Below are 13,853 nucleotides of genomic sequence, written 5' to 3'. Positions count from 1 at the left end.
CGAATCAGTGCTGATTTGTGTCCTGGCTCCTTAGGTCCTCTACTTCTTATCCTAGTGATGGGTTTGGAAAGCAACAGAAAATGGCATTAGTACTTGAGCCTCTGTAACTCACATGGGAGACCTGGAAGAAGCTCCTGGCTTAGACCTTGCCCATCACCAGTTTTTTCAGCCATTTGGGAAGTGAACTGGTAGATGGAAGATCTTCCTTTCTCCCTCTCTCTGTACATCTGACTTTCAAATAAACAAATATATTTTTAAAGAAAAAAGTTTCTGCATTTGAAAGACAGACTTCTATAGAGAGACAGAGGCAAAGGGATCTTTGATCTGCTGGTTCACTCCCCAGTGGCCACAATGGCCACAGCTGGGCCAGGCCAAAGTAAGGATCTAGGAACTCCTATGGGGTCTTCAATGTGTGTGGCATGGATCCAAGTATTTAAGTCATCTTTGCTTTTCCGGGTGCTTTTACAGAGAGCTGGATCAGAAGTATAACTTGATTAGAATGGGGTCTTAAACCAGTGCTCCAACCTCAGATGCTGGCATCCCAGCTGGCGACTTAACCTGTGGCACCACAATACCAGTCCCCTTACTCACTGAGCTTTCTGAGCTTGTTTCCTCACTGGTAAAACACAGATGATGAACCCGCCTACATCCTGGAGTAAATCTTGCAAGAGTTAGATGAATTGCTAATGTCAAGCCTAGCACAGAAGAAATGCTATAAATCAACTTGTTATATAAAATAAAAATAGATAATAAAGTTATGAATTTGTTTTCATTAACCACATGTATTGATACATTGTTGTTATCTTCAGTGCTTAATGAAAACAAATACAGTGTCTACCTAGTGAGGGAGACTTGCACATTGATTTTGCTCACAAAGTCATACTCATTTCTATGTGTTTGAACAGTGTTGATCAGGGAGCACCTAAACCACATCATAATTTTAGGTTATGCTGCTTCTCAATGTGCACTTTTTTGTGATGTGTTGGAATGCTGTATGGGTTCCATAACTTTTCCAAACTTGAGTGGTTTAACATTAGTTTTCTACACTGGTAAATGCAAAAGAATATAGTATCATCTGCTAAAATGTGTCTGTCCTTGAGCCTGTTTGTGACCCAAAAGGGGCCTGTCTGTGTTTCATACTAAGTTAATGCTTGTGAATATTCACCATTCCCAAACCTGTTGGTAACCAACAGATTGTCAATTACCAAAAGTTTAAAAAAAGTTACTCATGTTTTGAGTGTTCAGTTACGGAGTTAAAGTTGTTTTATCTTTTGGGGTAGAATCCTGTGTGGGTGCCAGTTCAAGTCCTGGCTGTTCCATTTCTCATCTAGCTCTAGGCAGTGGAAGATGCCCTCTTTGTACCTTGTGGGGGTTCTGGATGAAGCTCCTGGCTTCAAACTGGTCCAACTCTGGCTGTTAAAACCATCTGCAGGAGTGAACCAGGAGATGGACCATCAATTTCTCTCTGCCTTGCTCTAACTCTACCTCTCAAATAAATAACGATTTTAAACAAAAGATTATATCTTCACCTTGACCCAAGCTGATATTTTTGTGTATGTCTAGTGTGAGAGTTTATTTTACTTTTTTGGAAGAGAGTCACCAAAATGCTGAGCACAGTGAGACTCATGAGTATACCTAAGGCTATTTGTCTTCATCACACTGATTCCTCTGCTTTATTTGCTTGGTTGGTAGGACCCGTTAGACCCCACAGGGTCAGTGATTGTGATCCGCTCCCTGGTGGCAGATGGCGTGGCAGAACGGAGTGGAGAACTATTACCCGGAGACCGCTTGGTTTCAGTCAATGACCACTCTCTGGAAAATGCCACACTGGCCGAAGCTGTGGAAGTGTTGAAAGCTGTACCGCCAGGCACTGTACGCCTTGGCATCTGTAAGCCTTTGGTGGTAAGTGTTGAATTTTGTTATTCTAAGGATGTGGCTTTTGGACAGAAATACATTTGGCCTTGAATACCAGATCTACTACATCCTGTGTGTGTGAACTTACACAGTTAGAAAAATAACATCTATTTCCTAGGGTTGTGAGAATTTAAGAAGAATTATATTCATAAAGTGCTTAGCACATTGTTGTATAAGTGCTAGTTGCTAATACTACTAGTTAAGCTACTGCCACTTTTGTTGCTTCATCTCTGTGATTTTAGCACAGACTTTTAAGTGTGTATCATGTTCCTCTTTGGACATTTAAGTAAGTATTTTTGTATCTTTGCTTTAGGAATGAGATCAAGATGGCATACTAATCTGAAATTCAATTAACCATTTCACAGGGTGATGAGATTTCACCATAGGGTGATGAGATTTCAGTATGCTTTTCTGACCATGAGAGCATGTGCCATGCCTACTGTTAGATGCCTGCCAGGTTGAGCCATCATGAAGTTGTCTTGTTGGTTACTCTTATGTATGGAGTGAGGTTACTATTTAGGAGCAAATGCTTCAGTGCAATTGTGCTGTTGAGGTCTCTGGAGTAAAATGAACAAAACCAACAGCCCATGTTTAACTGTTTTGAGTATTTGCTCTATGTCAGGTTGTCTTTTAAGCCCCTTTACTTGTATTAGCTAATTCCATCCTCCTTGCCACTTTAAGAGAAATGGTCCTCTTGTTACCTTTACTGCTAATAAGTCGGCCCAGGTGCAGTAGCTGATTCAAGGTCATCGGCTAGTAAAGAGCAAAGTTGGAATAAGGACCCTGCGGGGAAGACTCACACGCTGTGTGCCACAGTGCTCTGTGTTCCCGTTTTAGTATGTCACTTATTTGGTTTGTGTGCAGTGTAAAATAGGCAGAATTGTTATAAACAGTGTTGGAATAGATTTTGAGAAACTTGAGCTTTGTTTCTAGCTTTGCCAAGAGTTAGTTTAATGAATTTCAGATTTAAGAGATAGGCAATATGTGTAAGAACTACATGAGTAGTTAATATGCTTCCCAGTACTCACGCTCAGAGAAACTTGGTAATTCTGGTATGTTTTCAGGAACCTGCATCATGAACGGATCATATATGTGATTCTTGAGCAGAATTTTGCATTTTGAGAAGCATTTGTACTGATACTTTAATAAAGAGATATACCATTTTTCTAGGCCTATATTTCTTCATTTCTGGACAAGACTAGTGAACTCTATTTTTCTTAGTTTGACTTTCTTTTTAAATAAAATGAGGGCAAACACTAGTGATACTTTCATGGGACCTGATCTTAGTATTTTAGTATATAGCAGAAACTTAGACTTGATTTATCTACCTGATTATTTCCCAGATTATTATGCATGCATTGGGAAATCCCAAACTATTTTTACTATTTCTGTCATGTAGAGCTTAGCACAACCTTGGCCATTGTAATTGTTTTGAGAAGTGCCAGGCAATGTAACCAAAAAAAACAAACAAAAAAAAGACTTAGTACCAGGTGGATGTGGAGTGCTGTGCTATTTTGGGAAGGAGAGAACCGTAGAAACCCCAGAACCTCAAAGTATTACTCTGGAGTGTTTGTGCTTTGGGAGATAAAAATCATGCCTGGAACTTTCCCCAGGCTTCTCTCAGTTAGGCAAGGCTGCCAGGATTCCTAGGAATGGAAGTCCAAAAAAGAAATTGAAAAAAAGATCAATTTCAAGATTTAAAAAATGTTTTCTTCTTTACTCCTTACTCCTGTTTTTAATATCTGGTTTCTGTTAACAAAACTACTCATGAGCAGTAAATATTGATTCAAGGATCCTGATCTAGGCCTTCTCTGAAGTTTCTTCCGTGTCATGGTGCAGTTTTTGGGCACTTATCTAATCCGCTAATGCACACTAAGCCTTTCCTCCGTCCCTGGCTAAAGGGGGGTAAAAGATTCAAAGTCAGACAAATATTGGTGATAGGGCAAAGTTATTTTTATTGTCTTGTATAACAAAGGTGTATATTACTTACTTATGTATATACCTTATGTTTTACATTTTCTTCCTTACAGTGAATGTGACTTATATTCTTCTTTCTGTAAACTTACTTCAAAACATACTGCATCCTCAGAATGAATGATCTGACTTTAAAACTTTTGTGATGTCTTCAGAACTAACAAAGTGTGATACCAAAGCAGCCGTGGAGCCAGACAGCTGGGGCTTTGCTTGGTGCTGTGGTTAGCCTGCAGTGTGTCCGTGGTGCAGTCATTTCACTGCACCCGCTCCCGCCCTGCTCAGCATGTCAGGGTAGTTGAGAATGCTCACCCTAGAGCAGACAGCCAGCTTCACGTGCTGGGTGTATAACTAACAAATTACATAAGACTGGGCAAATTATTGTCATGTCATCAATAAAGTGATAATAGCACATACATCTTGGAGTATATGTTAAATAAGTATAATTAACATTATGATTAATGGGCCCGGTGCCGTGGCCTATTGGCTAAAGTCTTTGCCTTGAACACGTTGGGATCCCATATGGGCGCCGGTTCTAATACCGGCAGCTCCACTTCCCATCCAGCTCCCTGCTTGTGGCCCGGGAAAGCAGTCGAGGATGGCCCAAAACCTTGGGACCCTGCACCTGTGTGGGATACCCGGAAGAAATTCCTGGATCCTGGCTTCGGATCGGCATAGCACCAGCCGTTGCACTCACTTGGGGTAGTGAATCATCGGAGGGAAGATCTTCCTCTCTGTCTCTCCTCCTCTCTGTACATCTGACTTTCCAATAAATAAATGAATCTTTAAAAAAAAACATTATGATTGACCCATAAATAACTAGATTGCAATAGTCATTCTGTTGTGTAGACAAGGTCTCTTCCTAGGAGATTGTGTTTTTCTGTTTTTACCTGTATGTTTTTATTTGAAAGAGATAGATTCTCTTGTCCACTGGTTTACTCCCCCAAATGCCTGTAGTAACAAGGCTGACAGCGCTGCGAGTTTGGAACTCAGTCTGGGTCTCCCACATGAGTAAGGTGGCAGGGACCCAACTCCATGAGCCATTATCTGCTGCTTCTCATGATAGGCAATAACAGGAGGCTGGAATGAGGAGTGGAGGCAGAACTAAAACCCAAACACCAGTATGGAATCTGGACACCCTAGTCAGTGTCCTAATCACTGTGCCAAAAGTCTGCCCCTGCATGTTCCTTAAGAAATGCAAGCTTTGACCTAAATATGACATTGATTTTAGATTGTTAATGACAGTTTATTCCAAGGAAACAATTTGCATAAATTTTGTCATGTACTTGCCACAAGAAGAGAATTAATCTGAAGAGAGTTTGAAGTTAAGGTATTTTCTTTTTTTCTTCATTTTGTTATTATACAGAGAAAATTTTCATGCATTTCAGATGTACCATGTTAATCCCATAATAATAATAATACCTCTCACCGTAACTTCCTACTCCTTCCTTCCTTTTTTTCTTTGGCTTTTAACTTGAGTGCTAACAGACTTTCAGTTTACTTTATGATCACAGGCTTAATTCTCTTCTAAATAAAGGCTTCAGAAAGAAGAAAATAGAAAGGCCATTGTTCTGCAGGCTTATAGAGAAGGGCTATAAATGAATCAAATCTCAGGATGTCAGTTTTATTTCTATATATTGCAGTTTTTCCTACTATGTATTAAATGTCATAAATCAGAGAAAATGTGATGTTTGTCTTTTGGGGTCTGACTATGGTACGATATTTTCTTGATTGTAATGTGGTTTGTATTTTCAGGAAGATGGTAAAGAAGAAAACTGTCATATTTTACATTCAAGCAGTAATGAAGATGAGACTGAACCTCCAGAAACAATTCATGATATAAATTCTTCTTTAATACTGGAAGCACCCAAGGTATTTAATAAATTTATTTTCTGTTTGAATGATTTGCTATGAGCTAAAATTTCTGTAAAGGAGATGAAAATTTGTCCTCACTCTCTTGGCTATATTTTGTAAAATTAATCCCCTTTGGCTATTATGATTTTTTAAAACTAAAACAGTTTTCCTCTGTTCTGCTGCTTCTCTTAATGATGCAGGCAAAATATAAGGCATTGTCAAAGAATAACCAGACTTTTTAAAAGATTTATTTATTTTTATTGCAAAGACAGATGTACAGAGAAAAGGAGGTACAGAGAGAAAGATATTCCGTCTATTGACTCACTCCCCAAGTGGCCACAACAGCCAGAGCTAAGCCACACTGAAGTCAGAGGCTTCCTCCAGGTGTCCCACATGGGTGCAGGGTCTCAAGTTCTTGGACCATCCTCAACTGCTTTCCCAGGCCACAGGTGGGGAGCTGGATGGGAAGCTTAGCATCCAGGACATGAACTGCACCCAAATGTGATCCTGGTGCATGCAAGGCAAGGAGTTTAGACACTGGGCTATTTGCCGGGCCTGTATAGACCTTATTTTATATTGTCAATATGTTTCTAAACGTTTTGGGTGGAGGGGTGGTTGGAACACTCTATTAAGAATAAATCTGCATTTATAAGATGATGTATGTGTTGCTTAAGCCATAGGTGGTATGGGTTGGTTGGCCTTTGCCACAGCATCAGGTAGCAGATGCTGGCATGGGATGGTGTGGAACTCTGTCAAACTAAACTGCAGTACCACCCGGACAGTGCAAGATCCAGGGGTGGGAGTGGGTTCATTAGGGAAACATTAGGAGGGCACCTCCCTCTTGGGTTGCCAATCCAGCTGGTGAGCATAAGAACCAAGACTGGGGCATGGATGTCTAAATAGAGCGTGGCACTTGCCAGCACATGTGTGGGCTGGATAGTGGGGTTAATTGGGTTGAACTAGGCTTCAAAGCACATTGATACATATGAGAACTGATTGGGATGTGGGACAGACTGGACCAGTCTGCTACGCACACTGGCAAGCATGGGAACCAGGGCAGGAGGTGGGCCTAGTAGGGATTTTTGTGGATCACTCCTACTTGACTACAATTCCCACTGGTTTGTGTAGGGGCTGAGTGTGTATGGGCAGAATCAGGCTGGATTGCAACACCCATTAGTTTGCGTAGAAGACAGGGCTGGAGGCAATTGACCCAGCAATCGGAATCGGAACTAACAGTGTGGGTGTAGGCTGCTTTGGGCAACCAACTGTGCGGGACCGTGTATTGGCAAACACACACAAGAATCAGATCTGGGATTACCTCAGATGAAGTTTCTATGGGAATCCCCCCCAACTGAACTGCTGGGCTCAAAACTCCAACCATGCAGGAAAATTAAGGTTCCATAGTCTGGCCACGGAATGAATGTGTCAGAGCTGGGCCTCCTCAGAGGTTTAGATGGAGCAGTGGACAGCTTATTCAGATGCAAATGGAGGATTTGTCAGTACACTGGAGCCTGCAGAGGACAACTGGTACCATAAAAGAGAAAGAAGGACAGAACAAATTGATCAACTAACCCAGACAAGAGTCGGCAGTGAATATCTGGGCAGACAGAGACTCTAAGATGGATTGTGTCAGCCAGTGGAGTTTGGAAAGATTTCATCATGATTGGAGTGGCAAGATTGGCAACAATACAGAACTGTTAAACTCAAAACCCCTTGAGCAGGACCCTTGTGGTATACCCCACATTGGGACCCAGGGATGGGTGGGAGGCTGAGTGTGGCTTCTCCTCTTATATCTACCCTCCCCCCAAATGCAGGAACGAAAAAAAGAGAATGTTAAAATAGTCTCACACCTACTTTCCCCTAGCCCTTGACTGTTTGCACCCTAATCAAATATGTAAAAACTATCAAAAATGAAATTTGTACAAAAAAATGATATATGTGAATAATTTTCATCTTTTTTCTTAAAGGTATTTTTTGGGGGGTTGGTTTGTTGTAATTTTGAAGGCAGGATGACACAGACAGGAGGAAAGACAGAAATAGAGGGAGATTCTGCCATTTGATGGCTTACTCCCCAAAGGGCACCCTGGCCAGACATGGGCCAAGCCAAAGCCTGGAACCCAGAACTTCTTTCCACCTCACACATGGGTGCAAGAATTTAGAAAGTCCATGTGATACTTTGGACACTAATCAGGAACAAGCTTCTGTATTGTACTGTTAGAATCAATGATATATTTGTTATTCTGATCATGAATTTAAAAGTATAGTGTTTTCATTCCTTTTTCACATAGTAATACTCGAAGTAAAGCTTTTTTTTGAGTTTTCACATAGTTTCTTTTGATTGTTCCGGCTTTAGAATTCTGAGCTTTCAAGTATTTTCTTTCTTAAGTAATAGTATGGGAGTGTGCTCATGTTTATGTAACACCTTTCTTCTTTTTTTTAAACTTCTTTTTATTATTATTTTATGATACAGTTCCATAGGCCCTGGGATTTCCCTTATCCCCTACCCAATTCCCTCCCTCCTCACTGAGTTCCCTGTATCATTACTGTAGTATAGTTCTTCTTACACAGTTGTATGTCCATTATTGCAGGCATGGACAATGGCAGAGAGTCCGGCATCCTATTGTTAGGATATAGTTAGCAGTTTCATTGCGAGTCCATCCTCTGTTTCTAATGGGTATTTTCAGGTGGTTAATGTGTAATTAGAATAACACTTCACCTTTCAAAGGTAGATTTCTATCTCTTGTTTTATTGTTTGTTCCTGTTACAGCTGATGGTATATGGAAATGAGCTTATGTTTTTCTTGTGTGTAATGGACACATGCAGCTCATGTTCACTCTAGCTGTCATTGACATACAAGAAAATGCATCATTGTTATATCAGTTTTTGATTTCCCAGTGATTATATGTAGTACAACCTTAAGGCAAATAGTTAACTTTTTTTTTTTTTTTTTTTTTGCAATTTTCATTGGTAGGAATTTAGAGATGAGCCATATTATAAAGAAGAAATCGTGGATGAACCATTTATAGATTTGGGAAACACTTTCCAGTCCCAACCGAAAGAGACAGAGCACAGCGAAGAGGCCTGGGAAATGCATGAATTTCTGACTCCTCAGTTGCAGGATGCTGGTGAGGAAAGAGAAATGCTTGTAGATGAAGAATATGAGCTGTATCAAGATCGTCTTCAGTCCATGGAGTTGTATTCCTCATCACGTCTTGAAGAAGCTAATCCTGTACCCTCTGTGAATGAGCTCCACTTTGATACACAGTGGCACTGCAGTGAGCTGCCTGAGTCTCATAAAGCAGGATTGGCCAGGAATATGTATTCCCAGGAGACACAGCCATATGGCTGTGACACTGAAAACATGGTAAGGGGTTGAGATAGTTTGCCTTGTCCATGTCTTCCCACTCTGTTCTCCCTGTCCATTCTTGTTCCTGACTTCTTGGCAACTTGGCAGTAAGGCATTCCATTTTGATAGGGTCTTCTTGCCAGTAAATCTTATTTTTTATAAAAGTGTGTTCATCAGTTACCAATTATTACATTTTCATTAGGAATATTTTTTAGTGTTTTACTTTTACTTATTTCCCAACTTGATGAAACTATCAGGCAAATGAAAGACATCTACTTTTTAAAAATGGTCTATTTATTTGTTTGAAAGTCAGAGTTATACAATGAGAGGAATTTACCCAACTACAAGGAGATCTGAGGTATAACCCCTTCCAATATATAAACTTAAGAATATAGATGAAACCGTGAAACATAGATTCATAATAATTATTTCATAAGTTTAGTCAGATAATCATCCAGTAAAACTTACACATCTACATTCTCACTTTTAGTGACCTAAGTATTGAAATTCTTTCATTATATTTAATGTCACTGCCTATATTATCACTGAGGTCATTTTTTGATTATTATACACAACTTCCTGAATTTGTCATCTTCATTTCTGTTTAGATTGTTTGAAATAATGCAGCTTTTGAATTCCTACTATCACTCAAAATTTTATCCTTATCATAAGTACTTATTTGAGTAACACATTTTTAAACTACCTGTTTAAAATTTTTTTTAAATTTTTCTTTTTAATATTATTTACATAGTTGAGAGGGTTGCACAACTTTGTGGAACTCTGATCATGGTTGGGAGGATTGATGTTTGGAGGAAGGTGAATGGGACAAATGTTTCGTTTTTTTTTCTCCTGTGTCTGCTGGGTGGGAAGGGTTGTTCCTTGCTGGCAAACTACATCAGTACATGGGCGTAGGGTATATTCCTTTGATGATGCTTCAATGCAATGAAAAATTTTCAAATGCAGCTGGAATTAGTTACTTTATAAAATGGATGGCATAAAGAATAAACTGAAAATAAACCCAAAAGAATATGAGGAGGCTAATAAGATATGATAAGTTTTGTAAGGTATTCTCTCGGTCTCAACTTCTCCCCTTGAAGAAGAGGATGTTGGCTTTTCTTCTGATCTAGGGAAAGTATTATTCTTGTGAGATTTTATCTTTTGCTTTTAAGAAACTGCAGGAAAATCAAAGTGATCTTTTTGTACCTATGGTTTCTCAAGTGTCTCTTAGCAGTCATATGACAGTAGAGAATACTTTAACCCCTTCAGGAATTAGCATTTTGGCACAGGAATCCTGAGAGAGCACAAACATTTTAGCATCCCGGCAATCTGTAGCTTTGGAGAACCATGAAAAGCAAGCCCATGGAATGAGGATAATAGGAAAGTGAGCTAAGTTAACCCAGTGCTTACCATAGCTTTTAGATTGGGGTTACCAGGTATTCATCAAGCAGATAGGAGTGCTGGAGAAGAAGGCACAGCAAAAATTGAGCTCATCAAAACTCACTGTGTCTCTGGGCTCAGCAGAGAAGCTCTTTAAAACTGTGGCTGTGGGAGGCATGTCACCCCTGAGTTGGCCATTAGCATTGACCTGCTTGGTTTCTGGGTCTTTTATTCTTCTGTCTTGATGAATATTTATTCCCCTTTAAGATTAGTAAGGCAGTTTTGTTGTTGTTGTTGTTTTTTCTTAAGTCCAGCGTTTGGAGAAGACAGGTTTTACTAGGTGGAACCTCACACTTAGAACGTTGCAGCCTTTGTTACTGCCTGCCGCAGAATCAAGTCACCCAGGACTGCCTGTTTGCAGCCTGGCCTGCACTGCTGCTGTTATCTCTATTGAACAACACTCCAGTGCTCCAAAGTTTTTTGTAAATCACTTATACATTTCCATTTTTCTTCCTCAAGATGAAAGAAAATTTTGGCCTTGATTCCCCACCATCTTCATCACCAACTAAAGGAAACGATCAAGAAGATAGATTTGATGACATAGAAGACCTTAACACCTTGGCAAAAAGCAGTCTGAATTTAGGTTGGTAGTTTCTATTTTTTTTAATAAACATATATTACATTGCTTTCAGTTTTTCAGCTTTGTTTTCATATACAAGGATTTTCACTGTTACATTCTTACTCGTGATGATGTTTTGAATTTAATCTACATTTTAATTAATCCCAAATCGAAATACCTGAAAAAATAAAACTTATATTTCAACCTAGAATTTTTAGATTCTCTTTTTTCATAGCACTACATTTTCTTTTCCTCATTTTGCCTTTCTATTAGCATTGTGGTTTGAAACTGTCACTAATACCTTAAACTGAGTCTGAAATGTCCTTGTTAATATATATTAAAATCTGATATTATTAAATGATATTGGCAGCTCATTGAGTGATCATGTTAAATATTAATAAAAGAGGCATATTTTAAACATTTATGAAGCATTTTATAGTGATATATTAGTCAGTTTTAATGCACTAATAACTTAGTTTCCATTAAAAGATTCTAAAAATATAGCACCTTTCCTCGGGTCTCCTTAATGTTGATTCATGGACACTTTGGAAAACCTGAATTTTAAAAATTAATTTTTCTTTATCTAACACTGAAACATCAATGTCATCGTGACATTAACATCCCTATGTGAGAATGCTAAGTTCTTTGTTAAAGCACTGGAATTTATAGAGCCATTGTTGAGATTTATGCTGCCATTGACCTGTTATGACTCTACTTGGGAGGAAGTCTTTGGAGGCATTTCCCCTGTTGTCTGCTAACATGCTGGAGGGGGGAGAGCTATACAGAATGATGGGACAGTTTCCTGCTAAGTGAAATCTTCAGGAATAGAAACTTCAGTGGAAGAGACTGATGGTATCTGTGGGGTGATGGCATTTGTCAGTGCTTCTTAAAATTCACTACATTTTTATAGGTCTGTGACTTTAAATACTGATTTATGACCTTAATGGACATGCCGTATCTGTTGATTACTGTTGATTCTTTCTGGCATTCTTGGCACTATTTTGTACCAAGTTGTTCTTTGTTGGGAGATAGGGCCAAGGGCATCCCTGAATGGGGTAGGAGGCCTTGCAGATCCCCTGCGTTCTGCCCGTGATGCCAGTGATGCTGCCTCTCCTGGTCTTGATCCAAATGAATCCAGATACTGCCAGATGTCAGGCTTCTGCTTTGTGCCCTCCAGATCCAAAGGTATACCCCAGACATGGGGTGCCTGGCTGGGCACTGCAATAGCAGAATGGGGAAAGAAAATAGGGAGAAGGATATTCTTCCCAGGGTTCAACTCAGGACCCATCAAGCCCCAATCTGTATGTTATTTCAGTGGATCTAGAAGTATTTTCTTCGCTTTCTGCTGCCTGTATTGGTTTCTTGTGGCTGTTGCAACAAATTCCCACAAAGTTGGGAAGAGAGGTATTTAATCCACTAGTTCATGCATAAAATGGCCCCAGGTCCCAGGGTCAGGGCAATCTGAGGCCAGGTGTTTCATCCTTGTTTCTCAGATGGGTACCCAAGTACTTGAGCTATCTTGTGCTGCCTCTCCAGGCCATAAGCAGCGAGCTGGATTAGATGTGGAATAGCCAGGAGTACCCACATGGAATGCCAGTGCTGCAGACAGCAGCTTAATTTACTGCACCTCCAAGATTATGTATTTTTTGAAAGATTTATTTGTTTTTGCTGGAAAGTCAGATATACAGAGAGGAGGAGAGACAGAGAGGAAGATCTTCCATCCGATGATTTACTCCCCAAGTGTCCACAACAGCCAGTGCTGTGCTGATCAGAACACAGGAGCCAAGTCTCCCACACAGGTGTAGGGTCACAAGACTTTGGGCTGTCCTTGACTGCATTCCCAGGCCACAGGCAGGGAGCTGGATGGGAAGTGGAGCAGCCAGGATTAGAAGCGGCAGCCATGTGGGATCGCGGTGCATTGAAGGCGAGGACTTTAGCTGCTAGGCCACGGCGCCAGACCCCAAGATTATGTATTTTTAAAGAGCTTTTTCTCCTTCTGGGCTGTGAAGTTATACGTATAAATTAACATAATCATGTGATGTATTAGTATTAAAAGATTTCGTAAGGGTCTAGAATTGTGCAGCTGGTTAAGCCACTGCTAGCAATACCACATCCCATATTGGAGTTTCCTGTTTCAATATAGTTCCCGGTGTGTGCCTGGGAAAACAGCAAAAGACAGTCCAGGTGCTTCAATCGCTGCCACCATTATTGGGGAACTTCATAGAGTTGCGAGTTTGTCTTGGACCTGGACCTCCTCCACCTGTTTGAGTAATAAACTAGTGCTGTTTCTGTCTCTCTCTCTGTGTCACTCTTTTAAATCTTAATAAATACATAAATGAATATTTTTTCCAGAATGTTATAGAGAACGATTCTATTTCCTAGTCTCTGGCTGTCATTCCTCGAATCTCCAGTGACTCTGCAAGAACTCCTGATCCAACCCCAGAGATCGATGCACAGGTTTATGTGCTGGCCTGCCACACACTCCAAGTTTCTGAAGGGCAAGGTTTGCCTCTGACCATGGCTCTGTACGATGTGCTCAGGAAATAGTACGTGAAGAGAAGGGATAGGCTGCTTGCGATAGTTGACTTCTCGTCCCCCCTTTTTTTTCTAGCTGCTGAGTTGTACTAGAACTCAGTCTTCTCTCTGTTAAGATTCTTTTTGCTTTGATTCTATTTGTAATTCTATTCTTCCACTTCACCAAGTATAAACCATTGGAAAATTTCCCCCAGACCCTTCCATAAGCATTATCTTCCGCTTGTCCAGAAGCATGTG

General features: G+C 40.2%; 1 protein-coding gene across 1 annotated transcript in view; it reads left to right on the top strand.

The window, feature by feature from the left end:
* The window catches only part of PATJ (PATJ crumbs cell polarity complex component), a 338,320-nt gene that overhangs the window by 99,482 nt on the left and 224,985 nt on the right, over positions 1 to 13,853 (top strand). Inside the window, exons 18-21 of the mRNA XM_040978446.1 lie at positions 1,693 to 1,902; positions 5,641 to 5,757; positions 8,711 to 9,103; positions 10,982 to 11,105. Of these exons, the coding sequence (XP_040834380.1) occupies positions 1,693 to 1,902; positions 5,641 to 5,757; positions 8,711 to 9,103; positions 10,982 to 11,105 (844 nt within the window). The remainder of the gene's footprint in view (positions 1 to 1,692; positions 1,903 to 5,640; positions 5,758 to 8,710; positions 9,104 to 10,981; positions 11,106 to 13,853) is intronic.

The sequence above is a fragment of the Ochotona curzoniae genome, unplaced genomic scaffold (genome assembly GCF_017591425.1).
Source record: "Ochotona curzoniae isolate NIBS_2020 unplaced genomic scaffold, NIBS_Ocur_1.0 contig_291, whole genome shotgun sequence".
In the NCBI taxonomy this organism is placed as follows: Eukaryota; Metazoa; Chordata; class Mammalia; order Lagomorpha; family Ochotonidae; genus Ochotona; species Ochotona curzoniae.
The sequence above is the reverse complement of the archived record's forward strand: the minus strand, read 5'-3'. Positions and strand labels throughout refer to the sequence as shown.